Source organism: Emys orbicularis, chromosome 15 (genome assembly GCF_028017835.1).
Source record: "Emys orbicularis isolate rEmyOrb1 chromosome 15, rEmyOrb1.hap1, whole genome shotgun sequence".
Lineage (NCBI taxonomy): Eukaryota > Metazoa > Chordata > Testudines > Emydidae > Emys > Emys orbicularis.
Genome location: NC_088697.1, coordinates 12,932,272 through 12,954,572, shown reverse-complemented (window position 1 = coordinate 12,954,572; position 22,301 = coordinate 12,932,272). Strand labels below are relative to the sequence as shown.

At 49.7% G+C, this 22,301-nt stretch overlaps 1 protein-coding gene and 1 pseudogene across 1 annotated transcript in view; one reads left to right on the top strand and one right to left on the bottom strand.

The window, feature by feature from the left end:
* The window catches only part of LOC135889377 (zinc finger protein 420-like), a 157,129-nt gene extending 155,453 nt beyond the window's left edge, over window positions 1–1,676 (top strand). The window contains exon 2 of the mRNA XM_065417245.1: window positions 791–1,676. Coding sequence (XP_065273317.1) covers window positions 791–1,667 — 877 coding nt within the window. The 3' untranslated portion in view covers window positions 1,668–1,676. The remainder of the gene's footprint in view (window positions 1–790) is intronic.
* LOC135889203 (uncharacterized) overlaps window positions 1–22,301 on the bottom strand; it is a 407,029-nt pseudogene that overhangs the window by 203,357 nt on the left and 181,371 nt on the right.

The following is a 22,301-nucleotide window of genomic DNA, read 5'->3' as shown; positions in this document are numbered from 1 at the left end:
TCTCACTGGTCTTCTTTCCCCAGAGCCGGGTTTCCAGTTTCCAAACCCGATGTCATCTCCCAGCTGGAATGAGGGGAAGAGCCGTGGGCCCCAGAACTCCAGGGCTCAGAGGAAAGAGAGATCATTAAACCTACTCAGTGCTTGAAGGAAATAGCTGGGATTCCCAACAAAGACCTTGTGAGGTCTCTGGGTTCAGGATGGTCCCTCAGGGCAGATACTGTTCATGGCTTCCTACCCATCCTAACTCCTGGCAGTAGTTCCTTCCCCAAACTCCCTTCTCCCTGGGGAGTGTTTGGATGGGAACTGGATGCAGAATTGATCCCCTCCTCTCGCCTCTTCGGGGAAGAGTTTGGGGAAATTCAGTCCCTGGTTTTTCTCCATCTCCAGTTATTCTCTTGGTTTGTTCCCTCCTTTTTCCTTCTGGTTTCTGAGGTTTTTCTTTCTCTGTCCCATCAGGTGAGGGGATGATGAGAGAGACCATGGAGCAGAATCCTCAGCAGGAAGATGAGCAAGTGGACCCACAGGAGGCATTATTGCAAAGATGCACAGAGAGTGCGTCCGGGAGTTGTGAGCAGGCAAAAGGCTCTCAGGGGCAGCACGGGCCAGAGAAATGGCAGGGAAACCAGCCAGCACCGGAAGTTGGAATATCTGTTAATTATCGGGGAACTCACAAAGGCCTCAAGGAAACCACGGGCCAGCAGAGAATCCTTATGGGAGAGAGAAATAACACGGGCTTTGACTGTGGGAAAAAGTGCAGGAGGCGCTCACACTTTATTAGACATCTGTGGATCCACACAGGAGAGAAGCCCTATAAATGCTGTGAGTGCGGGAAAACCTTCACTCGGAGCTCAACCCTTATTGCACATCAGAGGAGTCACACAGGGGAGAAACCCTATGAATGCTGTGAGTGCGGGAAAACCTTCACTCAGAGCTCAAACCTTATTCGCCATCAGAGGAGTCACACAGGGGAGAAACCCTATGAATGCTGTGAGTGCGGGAAAACCTTCACTGAGCGATCAAGCCTTATTCTCCATCAGAGAATCCACACAGGGGAGAAACCCTACAAATGCTGTGAGTGCGGGAAAACCTTCACTCGGAGCTCAACCCTTATTGCACATCAGTGGATCCACAGAGGAGAGAAACCCTATGAATGCTGTGAGTGCGGGAAAACCTTCACTGAGCGATCACACCTTATTCGCCATCAGAGGAGTCACACAGGGGAGAAACCCTATGAATGCTGTGAGTGCGGGAAAACCTTCACACGGCGCTCCACCTTTATTGCACATCAGAGGATCCACAGAGGAGAGAAACCCTATGAATGCTGTGAGTGCGGGAAAATCTTCACTGAGCGATCACACCTTATTCGCCATCAGAGGAGTCACACGGGGGAGAAACCGTATAAATGCTGTGAGTGCGGGAAAACCTTCACTGAGCAATCACACCTTATTCGCCATCAAAGGAGTCACACAGGGGAGAAACCCTATGAATGCTGTGAGTGCCGGAAAACCTTCACTCGGAGCTCAACCCTTATTGCACATCAGAGGATCCACAGAGGAGAGAAACCCTATGAATGCTGTGAGTGCGGGAAAACCTTCACTTGGAGCTCTTCTCTTATTTATCACCAGAGAAGCTGCAAGGGAGATAAACACCATGAAAATTTTGCCTAGGGCTCAGAAAAGATTGTTTTTTCCTTTTCCTAATTCCCAAGTAGTGAACTTTAAGGCAGCATTTGTGGCGTCTCAGCTCCTTCCGGTGAGTTGTCTGCTTTTCCCGTTTGCAGCTCACCCTTCCTTGGAGTGAAGCCCACAGTGTTGTTCATCGACTCCTTTGTCTGTGTCGTGGGAGTGTGCGTCCCTCCAACTGGAATGTCCATCAGCCCCGGGTGGGGGAACCAAGAGTGACCTTTACTAGGTACAGGTCTGTCTCATCTTACGCGGGGGTTCCTTTCCGCGGTTAGCGCGTAAAGCGAAAACCGCGTATAGTCAAAATTACATTGAGTTCCATGGCGGATGGAATCGCCCGCACTACAAGTACAGTATTAAAATTGTTATTTTTCTCTTTTTTGTTGTTTTTGTTTTTGCCGATCGCTTAAAGCTGAAATCGCGCATGTTAAATGTGCGTAAGATGCGACAGACCTGTACATAGAGGTTAAATCTATCTGGCCTTTGACTCCATTAGGGTTTTCCATGGAGTTAGCGAGATTGAGTTAGTGATCCTGATATAAAAATATAACTATTTTTTCAATAAAGAAAATAGCCCATATAGCAGCCAGGGTAACGTAGGAAATTTCCTCACCACTGGACCCAACCTCCATCACTTTTCCTAGTCTAACCAAATGTGGAGCATCATGTTTATACTTTTCCTCCCACTGCAAAGTGATTGTTAGTCACCAGATTCCCCCATTAGGGACCGATTGCCTCATTCCCAGTTGTTCCCACGTTGCACTGGGTTCTGCTGAATAGCAGTTGGGTTTTGTACCATTTTTCTCAATGTAAATAGAACCGAGAAGGAGCAGGGATAGAGGGTGTGAGGAAGTGCGGATTTTCCCTTGTTATGTTGTATGTGAGTCTTACTGTTGAGCCTATGTGAGTTTGACTGTTTTGCATGAATACTGCGTGTGCCTCAATTTCCCTGCGTGCTGCCCCCATACCTTGGTGGTGGGAATAAAGCTTATTGGAACATCTCTGAGGGTGAGATATTACCTGTAATCAGTTTCTTAATGTATTAGGCTTAGACTTGCGTGTTTTTGCTTTATTTTGCTTGGTGACTTACTTTATTCTGTCTGTTATTACTTGAAACCACTTAAATCCTACTTTTTTATACTTAATAAGTCACTTTTGTTTATTAATAAACCAGAATAAGTGATTAATACCTGGGGGGGCAAACAGCTGTGCATCTCTCTCTATCACTGTTATAGAGGGCGAACAGTTTATGAATTTACTCCGTATAAGCTTTATACACAGTAAAATGGATTTATTTGGGGGTTTGGATCTCCACTTTCTACAGTTCCACCACTGAATGTGTCCTATGATTCAGGGTTCTCAGCCATCTGTTTGTGGATCACAATTTGTTTTCTTTGCTCCTAAAACAGTAATTTAGGGCCTGAGATGAAAGTGTCACAGACCTGGATGGGGAATTTGAATGGATCTCAAATACAGTGAGATCATTTGGAGTTTAAATCCCAGTTTCCAACTGTTGGCAAAGCCTATTGCAGGACTTTTCCTACTGAGATGGGGTTGTTTGCAGATGGGAAGGTTGGCTGGTTGGTTTGTTTTTTTCCAGTACGACGATGCTAGAACTTTAGTAAATAATATGATTCAAAACTAATGAGTGAAGGAGGTCTGAACGGCTCAGAGGAGAATGCAATGGGAGAATCTCTCGTCCTGATTCTGAGTCATCATATTTAACCTGCTCTGGAATTTCTAGTTCTATGAAACTGGATGTATCTTGTGTGACGTGGGTTTTTCCTCTTGAGGGACATTTGGTCACATAATCAGATATTCATTTTATTTGCCAGACTGTAGCTCAGATTTACTGGGGCCTTAGAGAAAATGACTATTTACTGAGAGTCATTTATTTTATTTTTGCTTTTTCTCTGCTCCCTCCATGATGACATGGAGAAACTTCAAGTGCAGTTCAGTCAACAGGAGAGACTACTCCAAGCTATTGGACATGCTACCGACTGTTTTTAAATCTCCAGTCTGAAATGGTGAACTAGACCACACCCCAACTTGTGCAACTAACTGAAGTGACTGCACACAATCGCACTGCTGCTCGATTGTTTTAGGTCAATATTGTCTCTGATGATCCGGGGAGAGAATTCCACAGTAACTAACAAAGAAGTGGGCAAAAGGCCCATGTATTTGTTTCCCAAGGTAGTTGTGAAAGAGGCTCTTGTGACAGACTAACACCCATGTTCACAACCTACAGCAGGAATCTCAACCTTTTTCTTTCTGAGTCCCCCCTCCCCCCGCCCCAATATGCTATAAAAACTCCAAGGACCAGCTGGGGTAGGGGGGCAGCTCGGGTCTCTGGGCTACAGCTGCTGGGTCGTGGAGGTTCGGGGTTTCTGCCCTGTGGAGTGGGGAGCACTGGGGCTCTGGGCTTCTGCCCCGTGGGAGGCGGGGGCTCTGGGCTTCAGCCGTGGGGCCCTGCTGACCCCCTGAAACAAGCTCACAGACCTCCGGGGGGTCACACTGCTCTACACACTGTTGCAGTAATGTTTGTACAAGGTGTGACGCTAGCAGAGCAGCTTACGTCACAGTGTATTCAGGCCAATTGATGTGTGTATTAGTATAGATCAAAGCGATTGTTAAATGTAGAAGTGTATTGGGTGTTTAAACATCCTGAAAACTAGTGGAATGTTGTTTGCACTGTTTTCACTTATCTATATTCTGTTACAATGTAATAGCAAAGAGTTACATTGTGTATACTCCAGGGCTAGGAACCAGGACTCCTGGGTTTGGGCCACTCACCTCTCCCTGTTCCATGCCTCAGTTTCTCCATGGAAGAGGGACAAAGACATAGCCCCCCCCCCATCACCCTCCCAGGGGCTTCAGATTTGGCTCTGCCAAGCAGGGGATGGCCTCAGCCCACATGTCCCCCGTTCCCCAGGAAGGACTGGTGGGGCCCCGTTGTCACAGCAGCCTGCCAGGGTAGTACAGTGTTGGTACACCTGGGAGAGCAGCAGGTGCCAGTGTTCCCAGAGTACAAGAGCCGGGCAAGCTCCCCCTCACCCCCTGTTTGGCATTGGGAGCCGCGCTCCGGGGACTCAGTGCTGGACGAGGGGGACAGTGGGGAAACCAGCACTGAATGTGGGGGACACAAGTGAAGCCTCCAAATGGGGTGCTTGAAGCAAGGAGGGGGGATCTCCCCTGTGGGGGGCTGAGGAGGTTGAAGTGGGGAATAGGTACTGGAGGAAAAGAGAGTGGGAATGGGGGGGGAGGAGGAAGGAGGAAAGGGGTAGGATTTGGTAACGTGGGCATTGGATGATTCCAGCTATGGGCAGGCCCAGGCATCAGAGGGGGCCATCCAGGGGGATGGTCTGGGAGCTGGGGAGACAGCATGGCAGCCAGTGTCAGATAAAGATACCTCTGTCCCACCCCTCCCACATCACCTTCTCCATCTACTTCACCTCCCTCTTATTGTGAACCCCTGACAGCTGCACCCAAAAACCCACTTAATACAAAGTTGCCAAACAGAAACTAGACTAAACTAACCGGCACAGACACTGCATATGATGCCAGCCGAAAGACAACACTTTTCACACAGCAACACCTCACTGCCCTCTCACTCCCACAAACTTCAATATCACAACGAGCTGCTCCCAGCCAGGCACCACGCCCTAGTCAAACGCCTTTGGTAACTACGTAGCTCAGTGGCAATCACTGCCCTGAAGTGACTCCGGTGCCGGCACTCATAGCACGGACTCCCCTCCTCCCCCCCCCCCCCCGAATTCTGTCCACACACAGAGAATTCTCCCTGCCCGGCTCCTTCAGTTCATCTCGCTGCTCTCCCTGCTGCCGCCAGCCACTCCTCATCTGCATAACCCCGTCCATGGACACGTGACACCTTGTGTTCTGCTCTTGAGTTGCCTGCGGAGAGTGCGCACGTCACAGCCCCAGCGCACGCGGCTCCGCACCAGCGGCCATTGTTAGAACCTTCCGTGAAATTCCATCTCCCGGCTCCCTCCGGGGCCAGCAGCAGCCGAGCGGGGAGTGTCTGTGAGCCCCGAGCCGGGGGCGGGGCTGCAGGGAGAGACCCAGCCCCATTGACAGCCTGGGGCAGGGGATATTAGGGGCAGGGGAGGGGATGGAGGGAGGACAGCCCCAGCCCCATAGACCTGTCATACAGATGACATACAGGAGATGTCATACAGATGAAGCAAAAGTGAGTAGGGGCAGGCTGCAGCGCACACCACACTGGCTGGCTCAGCCTTGTGCATGCTGGGGTGGCCACCTCCCCGTTGATGAGACCTGGTCCCACCGTCTTCCTGGATCAGAAATAGCCAATGTCTGCATTATGCTAAGGGCATTGGTATTTTCTTTAAATTTGCCAGACCGACTTAACAGACATCTAACACACATTTGAAGCTCTTCTTTTCACACCATTGCTCATTCTCAGGGTCTGCTTTGTCTCCAGACAGATCCATTCAAATACCCCCTTTATGCGCCTTACAGAAACGTCTGCATCCCCTGACAGCGAGGCAACTGGGCAGGTCGCTGACAGAGCTGAGCACCACCTTTCTGCCAGCCATCTTTAGAGAAGAACCCCATCCTAGAGTCACCCCTCCCTCCGTCAGCACCTCCACGTCTGTGGCTCTGAGTGGCAGTAGGATGATTGGGGGCGAATCCGGGGCTGGAAGGGGGGGGGGGGTAAGGTCAGCCTGTAAGGAGTAACCAGGTGGAGCAGACCCAGAGGGAGGCTGTGGGCTGCTGGTCGGTTGTTGGGATCCGAGCTCTAGATCAAAGCTGCACAGCGACCTGACACCCAGGGTTATAGGGCAGACATAGTGACCCCCTTACTGGCCTCGGTGAACCCCAAACCCTTGTTACTAAGGGCATTGAGGAGTCTCTGTCCCTTAATAACTTCTGGGAGCTCCCCAGCAGGCTGCGGGCGTCAGCCGCCTCCTGCCTCACAGGTTAGACTCTTGGCGCTGTGCCAGCCGCCCCCTCGCTTGAAGGCCCAGTGGGCGGCATCCCTGGGGGAGCAGAAACCCCCCTCCTTTCCATTAACAGCTGAACTCACTGACCCAGGATACCACAGAGACACCAACCAGCAGCTGGTTTGCCAGGGCCGCTGCCCAGCACCCTGCACCGCTTCCTGCCAGTGTCAGAGCTCGCAAGGCACTAGTCTGGAGCCAGGGCCGCTTGGTGCTTACGAAAAGCCAGCAGAGTGACACAGTGGAAGCGTGCTGGGCCCATAACACAGAGCTTGATTAATCAAACCCTCTTCGGCCAGCACCGGGCCTCCTTCTTCTTACACTGGGCCTTCCAGAGTCTAACCTATGAGGCAGGAGGCAGCTGGTTACTCCTTAGACTGACCTTACCCCCCTTCCAGCCCCAGATTCGCCCCTAATCACCCTAGTGCCACTCAGAGCCACAGACGTGGAGGTGCTGACGGAGGAAGGGGTGACTCTAGGATGGGGTTCTTCTCTAAAGATGGCTGGCAGAAAGGTGGTGCTCAGCTCTGTGAGCGACCTGCCCAGTTGCCTCTCTGCCAGGGGATGCAGACATTTCTGTAAGGTGCATAAAGGGGGTATTTGGCTTCCAAGTTAAGGTGAGGAATGTGCAATTATGAGAGGGAATTTCCATACCTCCTGGTGTTGCACTTCAGGGCCCTAGTGGCCTAATGGATAAAACATTGGCTTCCTAAGTCAGAGATTGTGGGTTCAAGCCCAACCTGGGGTAAAAAGCTATTTTCTTTCTGTATATTGCCAGGAAACCTTGGTCTTATTTTCACCAAGGGAACTGGGAGATGTTTGAACACAAAGTACTGGATCTTGGGAACAATCCCCCAGAAATGGCATCTTACACTCCACAAATGCTTTCTAGACCCATCAGTAGCAAACAGTTAATACCCGTGTTTGTCTGAGAATAGAGTGAAGGGGAGTGTTCACTCCAACACCTCAATGAGCAAAACAGACAGAAAGAGCAAGGCTGTTCTGCTTTTTCCCACCCCCACCTTTGGGGTAAGTCCATCACTTCCTCCTTAGTGCGTGTGGGCTGGAAACCAGAGATGGCAGGAGAGAGGTTGCCCACTCAGCCCATGCACAGGAGGATCCATTGCAGCTCACGTCCTCCTGCTTGTCCCAGCCCAGAGGAATGCATGACACCGAGCCTGGACTCTGTGACTGCATTAGTCACCAACAGGTGAGTGTGGCAGGAGAGGACACAGAACATGTCTACAAGTCACTTTTTCTGGACTGCTGAGGTCGGGGGAGAGAGGCCAGATTCTATCTGGCTCTTTAAGACTCTGAGGAAGCTCTGGGATCTGGAGAGAGGTCTCTGGAGCCTCGGGATGGGCAGGTTTGGAGACGTGGCTCCTACCTAGTCCAAAGTAACCTGACGTGCTCCCCCACAAGAGCCATATTAACAGGCAACACTGCGTCTCTATTTCCTTGGCCACACGTATCGTGTCCTTTTTCTGGTGGCTAGTCCAGAAAAGAAGAACAAGAGCTCACTACTGCTACCATCGGAGGGATTTGCTGGGTTGAGATCAGCTGGTAGAAGCAGGCAATAGCACCAGAATCTGGGACTTCGAGCCCCTAGAGTGACCTCTTACCTTTATAGACCTGCTGTGACGTTGTGCAGTTTATATGGTTTTATAAAAACATGATAATAAGTAAATATAATGTAACTGGAATATGCTTCATGCAAAAGGTCTCTTGTAAGGTGTCATTACAAAGCTTATAATCTACTGAGTGTGATCATCCTATTTGTTTAAATGTACCACTCTTATATTTAAAACTAGAAATATAAAATATAACTCTGAGGGCCTATTGTAATTATGCGAAGTGTGGTTTGAAATCTTGATGACTCCCATTAACCAGGACCATTGTCTGCAGATGGCTGTGTTTACCTGTGAGTCTTCCTGTATATGTGTGTGCTGGCAAGTGGGTACCACCTAAGCTGGAACAAGAGCTGTACCGAGGAAAGAATTGTGCCCAGGCCTGGAAGGTGTCCAGTCTGAGGGGAAAAAAACTTACTGAAGCATCTCTGAGAGTGAGATTATCTGTATTCAGTTTGATTAGACATAGATTTGCGCATTTTATTTTATTTTGCTTGGTGACTTACTTTGTTCTGTCTGTTACTACTTGGAACCACTTAGGTCCTACTTTCTGTATGAATTAACTCAAAGTATGTATTAATACCTGGGGGAGCAAACAACTATGCATCTCTCTCTATCAGTGTTATAGAGGGCGAACAATTTATGAGTTTACCCTGTATAAGCTTTATACAGGGTAAAACAGATTTATTTGGGTTTAGACCCTATTGGGAGTTGGGCATCTGAGTGCAAAAGACAAGCACACTTCTGTGAGCTGTTTTCAGGTAAACCTGCAGCTTTGGGTCAAGCAATTCAGACCCTGGGTCTGTGTTGGAGCAGACGGGAGTGTCTGGCTCAGCAAGACAGGGGGCTGGAGTCCTGAGCTGGCAGGGAAAACAGGAGCAGGGATAGTCTTTGCACATCGGGTGGCAGCTCCCAAGGGGGGTTCTGTGATCCAACCCGTCACACCTGCCCTTTCATCATACACAGCTATTTTAAAGTTTAGTGTGATAATAAAGAGACCCCTTTTCAACCCTTCACCACACAAGACAAAGCCGGCAGCATTTGTCATTAACTATTTATTTCTACTCTCCTGGCTCCCAAACTGCTTCTCCTCCCTACTTAGGGTGACCAGATGACAGGCACTAAATATCAGGACACATGGGGTGGGGGGGCCCCCGCTGGCAAAGCAAAAAAAAAAAAAAAAAAACCCGGAGTGCAAAATATCAGGACAAATGGCGTCCCGACAAAACATCAGTTGGGACGTGGGACAAACAACTAAATATTGGGACAGTCCTGATTTTATTGAGAGGTCTGGTCACCCTACTGCTGACTCATATTTAGCTTGTGATCCACTATGACCCCCAGATCCCTTTCACAGTACTCCTTCCTAGGCAGTCATTTCCCATTTTGTATGTGCACAACTGATTGTTCCTTCCTAAGTAGAGTACTTTGCATTTGTCCTTATTGAATTTCATCCTATTTACGTCAGACCATTTCTCCAGTTTGTCCAGATCATTTTGAATTTTAATCCTATCCTCCAAAGCACTTGCAACCCCTCCCAGCTGGGTATCATCTGCAAAGTTTATAAGTGTACTCTCTATACCATTATCTAAATCATTGATGAAGATATTGAACAGAACTGGACCCAGAACTGATCCCTTGAGGGACCCCACTCATTATGCCTTTCCAGCATGACTGTGAACCACTGATAACTGCTCTCTGGGAACGGTTTTCCAGCCAGTTATGAACCCATTTTCTAATAGCTCCATCTAGGTTGCATTTCCCAGTTTGTTTATGAGAAAGTCATGTGAGACAGTATCAAAAGCTTTACTAAAATCAAGATATACCATGTCTACTGCTTCCCCCTACCCACACGGTTTGTTACCCTGTCAAAGAAAGCTATCAGATTGGTTTGACATGATTTGTTCTTGACAAATCCATGCTCCATTATCTTTGCAGGTACAGAAGTTAAGCTGACTGGTCTGTAATTCCCCGGGTTGTCCTTATTTCCCTTTTTATAGATTGGCACGATATTTGCCGTTTTCCGGTCTTCTGGAATGTCTCCCGTCTTCCATGACTTTTCAGAGATAATTGCTAATGGCTCAGATATCTCCTCAGTCCACTCCTTGAGTATTCTAGGACAAATTTCATTAGGCCCTGGTGACTTGAAGACATTTAACTTGTCTAAGTCATTTTTAACTTGTTCTTTCCCTATTTTAGCCTCTGATCCTACCTCATTTTCACTGGCATTCACTATGTTAGACGTCCAATCACCACCAACCTTCTTGGTGAAAACCGAAACAAAGAAGTCATTAAGCACCTCTGCCATTTGCACCTTTTCTGTTATTGTTTCTCCCCCCACTCCCCTGATTGAGTAACAGGCCTACCCTGTCCTTGGTCTTCCTCTTGCTTCCAAGGTATTTGTAGAATGTTTTTGTTACTCTTTATGTCTCTAGTTAGTCAGTCAATGGGGGATTTGGCCCCATTGACTCCAATGGGGCTACAGCCCATTGACACCAGCTGGGATCTGGCCCAGTAAATCCAGGCAGTGAATGAAAAGTTGGAGGTGTCATCAGAGAGAAACAGGAACATTTCCTCTGCCAGATCAATATCGGGGTAGGATGTTTTGAATTAGTGGACATCTGATAAAGGGCAGAGCGTAGCAGGGAAGGAGCTGCCACGGGGGAAGGGGGGAGGGGGAGCTACATTATTACCCATTCCTGTGCCAATTTTCCCCCTTGACTTTTCCAGCTCCAGAGCCCCCCAGCCCTGATATCCTCCCCCCCTCCTCTGCCATTTCCCTGTTTCCTTCTTTCTCTCCCAGTCTCAGGGAAGGGGAATAAACTTTGCAACCCCTCCTCAGAGCTGCTTGGTTGGGGGAGTGGAGGGGGAGGTCCCAGCTCGACTAGCCAAGGGGTTAATTCTCGTACCTACTCCTGGAGCGATTCCCTGCGCCAGAGGCTCTCCCCCACACAGTGAGCCGGGGTGTGATGTCACAAAGGATGCCTGGTCTGGGGGCGGAGCTGCTTTGTCCAAACCGAGATCTGCTAGGATCTGCATTTCACACGTGAATGTGTCTCTGCTCCGGATGTTATTATAATAGATTCCAAGGCCAGAAGGGACCATTGGGCTCATCCAGTCTGACTTCCCCTGTCACACAGGCCAGAGACCTGCCCCCAAACTATTTCCCAGAGCAGATCCGTTTGCAAAAGAGCGAATCTTGATTGGTTTGGGGTTCTATACAGGAAGGAAGGACTCCACTCAACCCAAACCAGAACCAGATTGCTGGCATGTCAAATTAAATAGGTTGCAGAGGAGTTTTTAAACTTAGGCTTTGTCTACACTGGCACTTTTGTCGCTAAAAATGTTGTCACTTGGGGTGAGAAAAAACACCCCCGAATGCCAAAATTTGAGACATGAAAAGCGCCGGTGTGGACAGCGCTTCATTGGCTGGAGCCGCACTCCCGGTGACGAAGCTACTGCCCCTCGTTGGAGGTGGTTTGGTTTTGTTGCCGGGGGAGCTCTCTCCCAGCGATAAAGAGCGGCCACACAGCACACCTTACAACAGCAGGTTAGAGTGGCACAGCCGCGCCATGGGAAGGTGCGCAGTGTAGACCCAGCCTCAGAGCTGGGGGGAAGACGACAGGTGCTGAGGAGCACAGGGTTCGGACAGAGCCATCCGTTAGGAGAGGAACTATTACCAGGGATTCTCTATGTCCTAGTAAGGAGGAGAGGATGGAAGATGATAATGTACAGGTAGGATCTGATGAGAAACAGTGAAATGAAAAAGAGTCTCATTCAATTACATCACGGAATAACAGACAGCTAATAAGGGACATTTTTATAAGTGCTTAAATACAAATGCTAGACGTCTAAACACTAAGCCGGGTGAATTTGAGTGCCTGGTATTAAAGGAAGATATTGATATAATAGACATCACAGAAACTTGGTGGAATGATGAGAATCAATAGGACACGGTAATACCAGGGTGAGTGGCGACAGCTCGGGGGTGGTGGGGGAGTCATGTCCTTCTGTTAAGCCTGGGGTGGGGGAGCTGCCATCCTATTGCTCTCCATCCCACCCTTAGTATTTTATACTCTCCAGTCCATCTCCCACCCCCCCACACACAATCCCCTGCACCCCCTTGGTATCCTTCCTGTCCCCGGTGACAAATTGTTCCCCATCTAGGCAGGAGAAGCAGCAATGGACTTAACCTGCAGCCAGGGAGAGTGAGGGGAGAGCTCAGGACCCACTTGCTAGCTCCCAGGGGAGTTCAGTCTGGACTCGGTGTCCAAGGGAGGTCGTGGGATCCCGGCCACTGGAGGTTTCTAAGGCCAGACTGGACAAACCCCTATCAGTGCTGCTCTACGGTTACTTGAGCCCACCTCAGTGCAGGGGGCTGGACTGGCTGCTCTCTGGGGTCCCTCCCAGCCCCGCATCTCGGGGGTTCTATAAATACCTGTGAGGCTCTGGCCCTAGCCCCACAGGGGTCTCACTAAATATTCTAATGTGGGGCAGAGCCCTGCGCCAGCTGGACAATTCCCATTCTCCTTCCCCCACTCACCAGGTCCTGCTGCCACTGTGGTGTGCTGCCCGGGGGTCTCCTGCCCGGGCGCTGTCCCCAGGAGCACGGTGAGGTTGGTGCTCTGCCCCAGGGGCACGGCCAGCTCGCTGCGCTGGGTGTAAAGTCTCCGGGCATCCACGGACTCTGTGGTACCGCTGAGCTCTGTCAGGTTGGTTCCCTTCCCATCCCTCCATGCCATGCTTGCCCGGGGGGTACCCGTCCCCTGAGCTGAAGGTCAAGAGGGTGAGGCCCAGCCAAAACGTGGGGTCAAGGGTCAGATGAGGCTCACTGTAGGGTGCTGAAAGGAAAAACACTTCCCATGTCTCTGGAGTTTTTCACCTTCAATTGCTTGACAGGCTCCAAACACAGGAATTGCTCTTCCAGTGCAGCAATGCAGCCACCTCTGGGGTGGAACAGCCAGGTAAGAGCTGTCCAGCAACACAGCACAAGAGGTTAAACTATGCAGTTTGAGGTTAAGCCATGAAGTTTGGGGTTTGAGCCAGCTTTGAGGAGGGACATCGCCTACCATTTGTCTGAGATCAGATCCACTTGGGATAGCCACAGTGTCCACCCCACACAAGAAAACTCTCCCCACCTTGGTCTTACCAGCCAGAGCCAGTTACCATTTACAGGGATACTGGTTTCCTTCTGCAGAAGAGGTTTTGGGGCCAGATTCCAGCTGGTGTCAATCAGCCATGGTGCCATTGGAATCAATGGGGCTATGCTGGGTAACTCAGCTGAGAATCTTGTCCTGGGGTTTTCAGTCATGTTTCCAACATTAGCTTCATTTTCCTTCCACTGATATTTAAGAACATCCAGACTGGGTCAGACCAAAGGTCCATCTAGCCCAGTGTCCTGTCTGCTGACAGTGGCCAACACCAGGTGCCCCAGAGGGAATGAACAGAACAGGGAATCATCAAGTGATCCATCCTGTTGCCCATTCCCAGCTTCTGGCAAACAGAGGCTAGGGACACCATCCCTGCCCACCCTGGCTAATAGCCATTGATGGACCTATCCTCCAGGAACTTATCTCGTTCTTTTTTGAACCCTGTTACAGTCTTGGCTTCACCATATCCCCTGGCAACGGGTTCCAGAGGTTAACTGTGTGTTGTGTGAGGAAATACTTCCTTTTGTTTGTTTTAAATCTGCTGCTTATTAATTTCATTGGGTGACCCCTAGTTCTTGTGTTATGAGAAGGAGTAAATAACACTTCCTTATTCACTTTCTCCACACCAGTCATGATCTTATACACCTCTATCATATCCCCCCTTAGTCATCTCTTTCCAAGCTGATTGAGTCCACTCTGGAGCAGGGCTCACACTGGGGTCACTGAAGGAGCCCTCCGCAATTAGCAGCTGGGACATACAGGGCAGCCTCAGTGCAGAGAGATTCCAGCCAGGCTCTGAGGGCTCCAGCTCCAGGATTCACTCTCCCAGCACATGGGATTAACACGATAGAGCCAGCTGCAGGAGATACCAGGTTAGCAACGAGCCCTCGTTCGCCAGCGGGGAAGGCATTTTAACAACCATGTCAGGTTCTCTCTGGGGCTTGAACCCATGGCCTGTGGGCCTAACCCTCTGAACTGCAACTGGCTGAGCTAAAGGAAGAACTGCAGTAACCCACCAGTGCCACTATCGCTGAGACCTGGCCCAACGTGAGGCCTCATTCTTTGGAAGACAGGATTAGAGCAGCAAATGACTCATGAGGCTGGAAACAGGACATTTGTGCTAAATAAGATAAGTCAAGAGGTCAGTAGGCTAAAAAGACAGAATAAGATAAGAGGGAGAACACCCAGGGACCTATTTACTGTGAACCAGCTAACAAGGGACAGGATACGTTAGGAATTGGAGAGATGAGGTAAAGAGGAAGTCGAAACGTGGACAGAGTGTGCGGCTCAGGGTCTGGTTCCTGCTAAGTAACCAGCCAATCGTAAAATGTCAGATGCAGTGTAGAATAAATGTGATGTGATCTGTAAATGTACATAAGGAGAATGAGTTTCTGTGGGTCTCTGGAGCTGTGATGGACCCACGTCCACCCCCCTGCGTTTGAAGCGGATCAGCTCAGCGTAGCGTTGCTGTGAGCCAGATAAAAACACCTGAGGGACGAAGTGTGGCGTGGAACTGAGTTCTCGGGAAGCCGGGTGGAAAGAGGTCGTGGAGGGAATTCCGACAGCGAGGAGACTAATAAAGTGCCAAGCAGGCTGCAGCCACTAGAGGGGGACACAGAGACACACTGCATTAGCCAAGCCCATCCCAGGATGCAGCAGCCCCAGCACCCACCTCCCACTTTCAGCTCCCTGAGTTCAGACGTCCAGCCCAGCTCCGAGGTGACGTGGCAGAGATAGACGCCCTCATCCGGGGTGCGGACACCCCTCAGCGTCAGGGACGCATTCCCCCGGGCCAGCCCCTCTGGATCCAGCCAGGTCCGGTTCCTATAAACCTCGTCCTGTCTCGCCGGCTGCTCCCTCCCATAATAGTGACTATGAACCACCAGGGCCTCTGTCCCCGCCGGTTCCTTCTGCGAGGGGAGAGTCACGTCCTGCAGGTTCATCCCAGGCTGGGACGGGAAGAAGCAGCTCAGGGTCACATGCCCCCCGAACCGAGCTACAACGTCTGGTGCTGAAAAAAAAGTTGCAATACTATAGAATACTATATTCTCGTGGGGGCCCCTGTGGGGCCCGGGGCAAATTGCCCCACTTGCCCCCCCCCCCCCCCGGGCGGCCCTGACTGTACTGCAAGGATCAGAAAGCACAGGGGCTAGTGAGCTCTGGAGTGTGTGTGTGTGAAATACCAGCCTCACCCAGCAGGGGGCGATGTGGGGAGCATGGCAGGACTCTGGCTGTGGGGAGCCTCTTGGACACCTGGCATTGGCCACTATTGGAAGACAGGCTGTGTGTGTGTGGGGGGGTCCCAGCTATTCCAGTGCTGGCCTGGCCCAGCAGGGGGCACTGTGGGAGTTGGGGGGAGCACTGGCTGTGGAGGGAGCTCCCAGCCATTCCAACTCCAGCAGGGGGCACTGTGGGAGTGGGGGGGAGCACTGGCTGTGGAGGGAGCTCCCAGCCATTCCAACTCCAGCAGGGGGCGCTGTGGGGAGTGCGTCGCGGGCACTGGCTGTGGGGTTTCTGTAAGGAAAATATGACAAGGAAATTTCCGTTACCTGTTTTCGTGTCCAGCATTGGGAGCCAGAAGCAGCAGCTGAGGAAGGAAATCATGGCCCTGGCTCCAATGTCACTGCGAGCTGCTCACCTGCTAGAAAATATTCATGTGCCCCGTTGGTTAGCGGCAGAGAGACGTGCATGGGGGACCATACACAGCTGCACACACAGGTTTTGAGTGGGAGGGGCGGGGGGTCATTGGAGAAAGTCGCTCTAAGCTGCCCCCTCACAGCACGTCGGCCTCCAACGCACCCACACGACATCTAACATCCCAGGAGCTGTGGGAAGAGGCACCGGGGGTGGGCGCATTTTCCAGGCTGCCGGGCAAGTGGAACGTGGGCAGGAGAGAGACACATAGTGAACGTTAGCGCTGCCTCCTGCTGGAGAGAATGATCAGACCTGCCCCGCGCGGTGTCTCCCCTCGGAGCTGGAGGGCTGAGTCCCAGCGGGAGGAGACATCCCAGCCCCTAGGTACGTGCTCAGGGCGGCCCTGCCCGCTGCTCGCCCCACGGCAATGACACGCTACTAGCATCAGCACCATCCGAGCCAACCTGGGTTTGTCACCTCGAGATGGAAATCAAACCTCTAGCTTGCACTGTGTGTGCGAGTGAGTGTGATTGAGAGACGCCCAGACACTACTGCCCCCTACTGCATTGTATGCAGTATTGCACCAAGTGTGTTCACCTGTGTGCCTCCAAAGTATTCGTGCCAATTAACGCCAGCCCAGTGCTGACAACCAGTGACCTGCTTTTCAGCTGGAATTCCCCCAGCTCGGATCTGGCCCATAGGCGCTGACTTTTATTTTTCCCAGTGAGTGTTCCGCCCCGGTTCCACCCTGAGGCCCTGCCCCCTACTCTGCTCCTTCCTCTAAGGCCCCGCCCTCACTCCACCTCTTCCTGACCCCACACCACCCCAGGCCCCCCGGCCGCCCTTCATTCGCTTCTCTCAGGCCCCTCTCCCAAGTCCCTCCCCCACTGCTGGCTCCTCTCCGTCCCACTCAGCAACTCCCACCAGCCACCAAACAGCTGATCGGGGGCCAGCCCTCGTGAGCACCCCCTATTTTTTTCCCGTGAGTGCTTGAGCCCTGGAGCCCACGGAACTGGTGCCTCTGATCTGGTCTCATTGACTCCAGTGGGGCTACGGCTGATTGACCCCAGCTGGGATCTGACCAGAGCACCGAAGTTTTGCCACAAATTTGCGTTTGCAGAGATACAATTCAGGCTGCTGGGGCTCACTGTCTGAGGTGGAGCAGCAGCGATTTGTCCATGAGAGCAGGGTGTATATTAAATGTTCATTATCATTATTATTATTTATTAGGTGTATTACGGTAGTGCTCAGGAGCCCCAGTCAGGGACCAGGGCTGCACTGTGCTAGGCGCTGTACATTATCTATTAGGTGTATTACGGTAGTGCTCAGGAGCCCCAGTCAGGGACCAGGACCTCACTGTGCTAGGCGCTGTACATTATCTATTAGGTGTATTACGGTAGTGCTCAGGAGCCCCAGTCGTGGACCAGGCCCGCACTGTGCTAGGCGCTGTACATTATCTATTAGGTGTATTACGGTAGTGCTCAGGAGCCCCAGTCATGGACCAGGCCCGCACTGTACAGAACGACTGTCCTGACTCTGAAGAGCTGACAACCTACATCTCAGACAAGAGCCAGCAGCTGGCCCCAGACAGGCACACGGGGCAGGACAAGCCGACAAGCCACTATCAGGCAGCGGCTCAGCACACCGGCAGCCCAGCCGCAGTCAGGGGTTTTTGCAGGGATCAGGGCAAAGGGGGGGCGGGGGTTTGAGGAAGGCTCTACAGGAAGAGGAGGAGGTGGAGCGATGTGGGGGGCAGGGTCTGCACCAAGGTGGGACTATCATACACTTCACTTGCCAGAGTTTATGGTCCTTTCTATTTTCCTCAATAGGATTTAACTTCCACCTTTAAAAGATGCCTTTTTGCCTCTAACTCCCTCTTTTACTTTGTTGTTAGCCATGGTGGCATTTGTTTGGTCCTCTTCTTATGTTTTTTATTTGGGGTACACATTTAAATTGAGCCTCTATTCTGATGGCTTTCAAAAGTTTATTTGCAGTTTGCCTTTTACTTTCTAACTAACTTCCTCATTTCTGTGGAGTTCCACTTTGTGAAATGAAATGCTACCACGGTGGGCTGCTGTGGTTTGTGTCCTCCCCTCCCACCCACCCGAATGTTCCATTTGATGATGTTATTGTCGTTATTACCAAGGAGTTCAGCTCTATTCACCTCTTGGAGCAGATCCTGTGCTCCACTTAGGACTAAATCAAGAATTGCCTCCACCCTTGTGGGATCCAGAACAAGAAGCTTCATTTAAAGTGTCAAGAAACGTCATCTCTTCACCCCATTCTGAGGTGACATGTACCCAGTCACTATGGGGATAGTTGAAATCCCCCATTATAACTGATTTTTTTATTTTTCTAGCCTCTCTAATCTCCCTGAGCATTTCATAGATTCATAGATTCATAGATTCTAGGACTGGAAGGGACCTCGAGAGGTCATCGAGTCCAGTCCCCTGCCCGCATGGCAGGACCAAATACTGTCTAGACCATCCCTGATAGACATTTATCTAACCTACTCTTAAATATCTCCAGAGATGGAGATTCCACAACCTCCCTAGGCAATTTATTCCAGCGTTTAACCACCCTGACAGTTAGGAACTTTTTCCTAGTGTCCAACCTAGACCTCCCTTGCTGCAGTTTAAGCCCATTGCTTCTTGTTCTATCCTCAGAGGCTAAGGTGAACAAGTTTTCTCCCTCCTCCTTATGACACCCTTTTAGATACCTGAAAACTGCTATCATGTCCCCTCTCAGTCTTCTCTTTTCCAAACTAAACAAACCCAATTCTTTCAGCCTTCCTTCATAGGTCATGCTCTCAAGACCTTTAATCATTCTTGTTGCTCTTCTCTGGACCCTTTCCAATTTCTCCACATCTTTCTTGAAATGCGGTGCCCAGAACTGGACACAATACTCCAGCTGAGGCCTAACCAGAGCAGAGTAGAGCGGAAGAATGACTTCTCGTGTCTTGCTCACAACACACCTGTTAATACATCCCAGAATCATGTTTGCTTTTTTTGCAACAGCATCACACTGTTGACTCATATTTAGCTTGTGGTCCACTATAACCCCTAGATCCCTTTCTGCCGTACTCCTTCCTAGACAGTCTCTTCCCATTCTGTATGTGTGAAACTGATTTTTTCTTCCTAAGTGGAGCACTTTGCATTTGTCTTTGTTAAACTTCATCCTGTTTACCTCAGACCATTTCTCCAATTTGTCCAGATCATTTTGAATTATGACCCTGTCCTCCAAAGCAGTTGCAATCCCTCCCAGTTTGGTATCATCCGCAAACTTAATAAGCGTACTTTCTATGCCAATATCTAAGTCGTTAATGAAGATATTGAACAGAGCCGGTCCCAAAACAGACCCCTGCGGAACCCCACTCGTTATGCCTTTCCAGCAGGATTGGGAACCATTAATAACAACTCTCTGAGTACGGTTATCCAGCTAGTTATGCACCCACCTTATAGTAGCCCCATCTAAATTGTATTTGCCTAGTTTGTCGATAAGAATATCATGCGAGACCGTATCAAATGCCTTACTAAAGTCTAGGTATACCACATCCACAGCTTCTCCCTTATCCACAAGACTCGTTATCCTATCGAAGAAAGCTATCAGATTGGTTTGACATGATTTGTTCTTTACAAATCCATGCTGGCTGTTCCCTATCACCTTACCACCTTCCAAGTGTTTGCAGATGATTTCCTTAATTACTTGCTCCATTATCTTCCCTGGCACAGAAGTTAAACTAACTGGTCTGTAGTTTCCTGGGTTGTTTTTATTTCCCTTTTTATAGATGGGCACTATATTTGCCCTTTTCCAGTCTTCTGGAATCTCTCCTGTCTCCCATGATTTTCCAAAGATAATAGCTAGAGGCTCAGATACCTCCTCTATTAGCTCCTTGAGTATTCTAGGATGCATTTCATCAGGCCCTGGTGACTTGCAGGCATCTAACTTTTCTAAGTGATTTTTAACTTGTTTTTTTTTATTTTATCTGCTAAACCTACCCCCTTCCCATTAGCATTCACTATGTTAGGCATTCCTTCAGACTTCTCGGTGAAGACCGAAACAAAGAAGTCATTAAGCATCTCTGCCATTTCCAAGTTTCCTGTTACTGTTTCTCCCTCTTCACTAAGCAGTGGGCCTACCCTGTCTTTGGTCTTCCTCTTGCTTCTAATGTATTGATAAAAAGTCTTCTTGTTCCCCTTTATTCCCGTAGCTAGTTTGAGCTCATTTTGTGCCTTTGCCTTTCTAATCTTGCCCCTGCATTCCTGTGTTGTTTGCCTATATTCATCCTTTGTAATCTGTCCTAGTTTCCATTTTTTATATGACTCCTTTTTATTTTTTAGATCATGCAAGATCTCGTGGTTAAGCCAAGGTGGTCTTTTGCCACATTTTCTATCTTTCCTAACCAGCGGAATCGCTTGCTTTTGGGCCCTTAATGGTGTCCCTTTGAAAAACTGCCAACTCTCCTCAGTTGTTTTTCCCCTCAGTCTTGATTCCCATGGGACCTTACCTATCAGCTCTCTGAGCTTACCAAAATCCGCCTTCCTGAAATCCATTGTCTCTATTTTGCTGTTCTCCCTTCTACCCTTCCTTAGAATTGCAAACTCTATGATTTCATGATCACTTTCACCCAAGCTGCCTTCTACTTTCAAATTCTCAACGAGTTCCTCCCTATTTGTTAAAATCAAGTCTAGAACAGCTTCCCCCCTAGTAGCCTTTTCAACCATCTGAAATAAAAAGTTGTCTGCAATGCAGTCCAATAATTTGTTGGATAGTCTGTGCCCCGCTGTGTTATTTTCCCAACATATATCCGGATAGTTGAAGTCCCCCATCACCACCAAATCTTGGGCTTTGGATGATTTTGTTAGTTGTTTAAAAAAAGCCTCATCCACCTCTTCCACCTGGTTAGGTGGCCTGTAGTAGACTCCTAGCATGACATCACCCTTGTTTTTTACCCCTTTTAGCCTAACCCAGAGACTCTCAACACTTCCATCTCCTATGTCCATCTCTACCTCAGTCCAAGTGTGTACATTTGTAATATATAAGGCAACACCTCCTCCCTTTTTCCCCTGTCTATCCTTCCTGAGCAAGCTGTACCCATCCACACCAACATTCCAATCATGTGTATTATCCCACCAAGTTTCAGTGATGCCAACAATGTCATAGTTGTATTTATTTATTAGCACTTCCAGTTCTTCCTGCTTATTACCCATACTTCTCGCATTTGTATATAGGCATCTAAGATACTGGTTTGATCTTTCCTCCCAGTTTTGTCCTGACCCTCCTTTCTCTCTGCCAATATAGCCCACACTCCCTCTCGTTTCCGACCCGTCTCCCAGGTCTCCATGTTCCCCACTTACCTGCGGGCTTTGCTCACCTGTCCCCGTCGAACCTAGTTTAAAGCCCTCCTCACTAGGTTAGCCAGTCTGTGTCCAAATAGGGTCTTTCCCCCTCCTCGAAAGTCACTGTCTCCATCCTGGTCAGGTGGTCAGTAGTATATCCCTACTGCTATATATTATCATTCCAGCATGGCGTTTCTAGCCATAGAGATTCTATGGTGCAGTTTGGTTCATTTAAGATTTTTACTTTCTTTCACTCTACGCTTTCTTTCCCATCTAGTGCCACTCCCCCACCAGCACCATCTCTTCTGTCCTTCCAATATATCTTGTACCCTGGTATTACTGTCCCATTGATTATCCTCATTCCACCAAGTTTCTGTGGTGCCTATTACATCAATATCCTCATTTAATACAAGACACTCAAATTCACCTGGCTTATTATTTAGACTTCTAGGATTTGTGTATAAGCACTTAAACATTGTCCCTTTTTAGCTGTCTGCCATGACATGATGGAATTGAATGGGACTCTTTTTCATGTGACTGTTTCTCTACAGACAAAACAGGCTGCACCCCACAGCCCAGGGGCTCAACTCACCCACCTTGTTCTAGGCTGGCTCCCTGCAGACTCTGATCAGACCCTTCCCAACAGAGCCCCAAGCCTGCCGGCAGGGCCAGGAACACCCCTCGAATTTAAAGTGATAGCTCCCAGTTTTAACACAGTTTTCAATCCACCACACTCCACAGGGGTAGGGCTCGCAGGAGCCTGGGGAGGGCAATGCTGCGGGAAGACCCTTGTAGAATGCCTGGGTGACAGTCCCTGGAGCGGGGATGCCATGGAGAACTGCTGCCTTTTCATCTGTCTTACTTTGGGGCTTGTGAATTGCCTTATTTC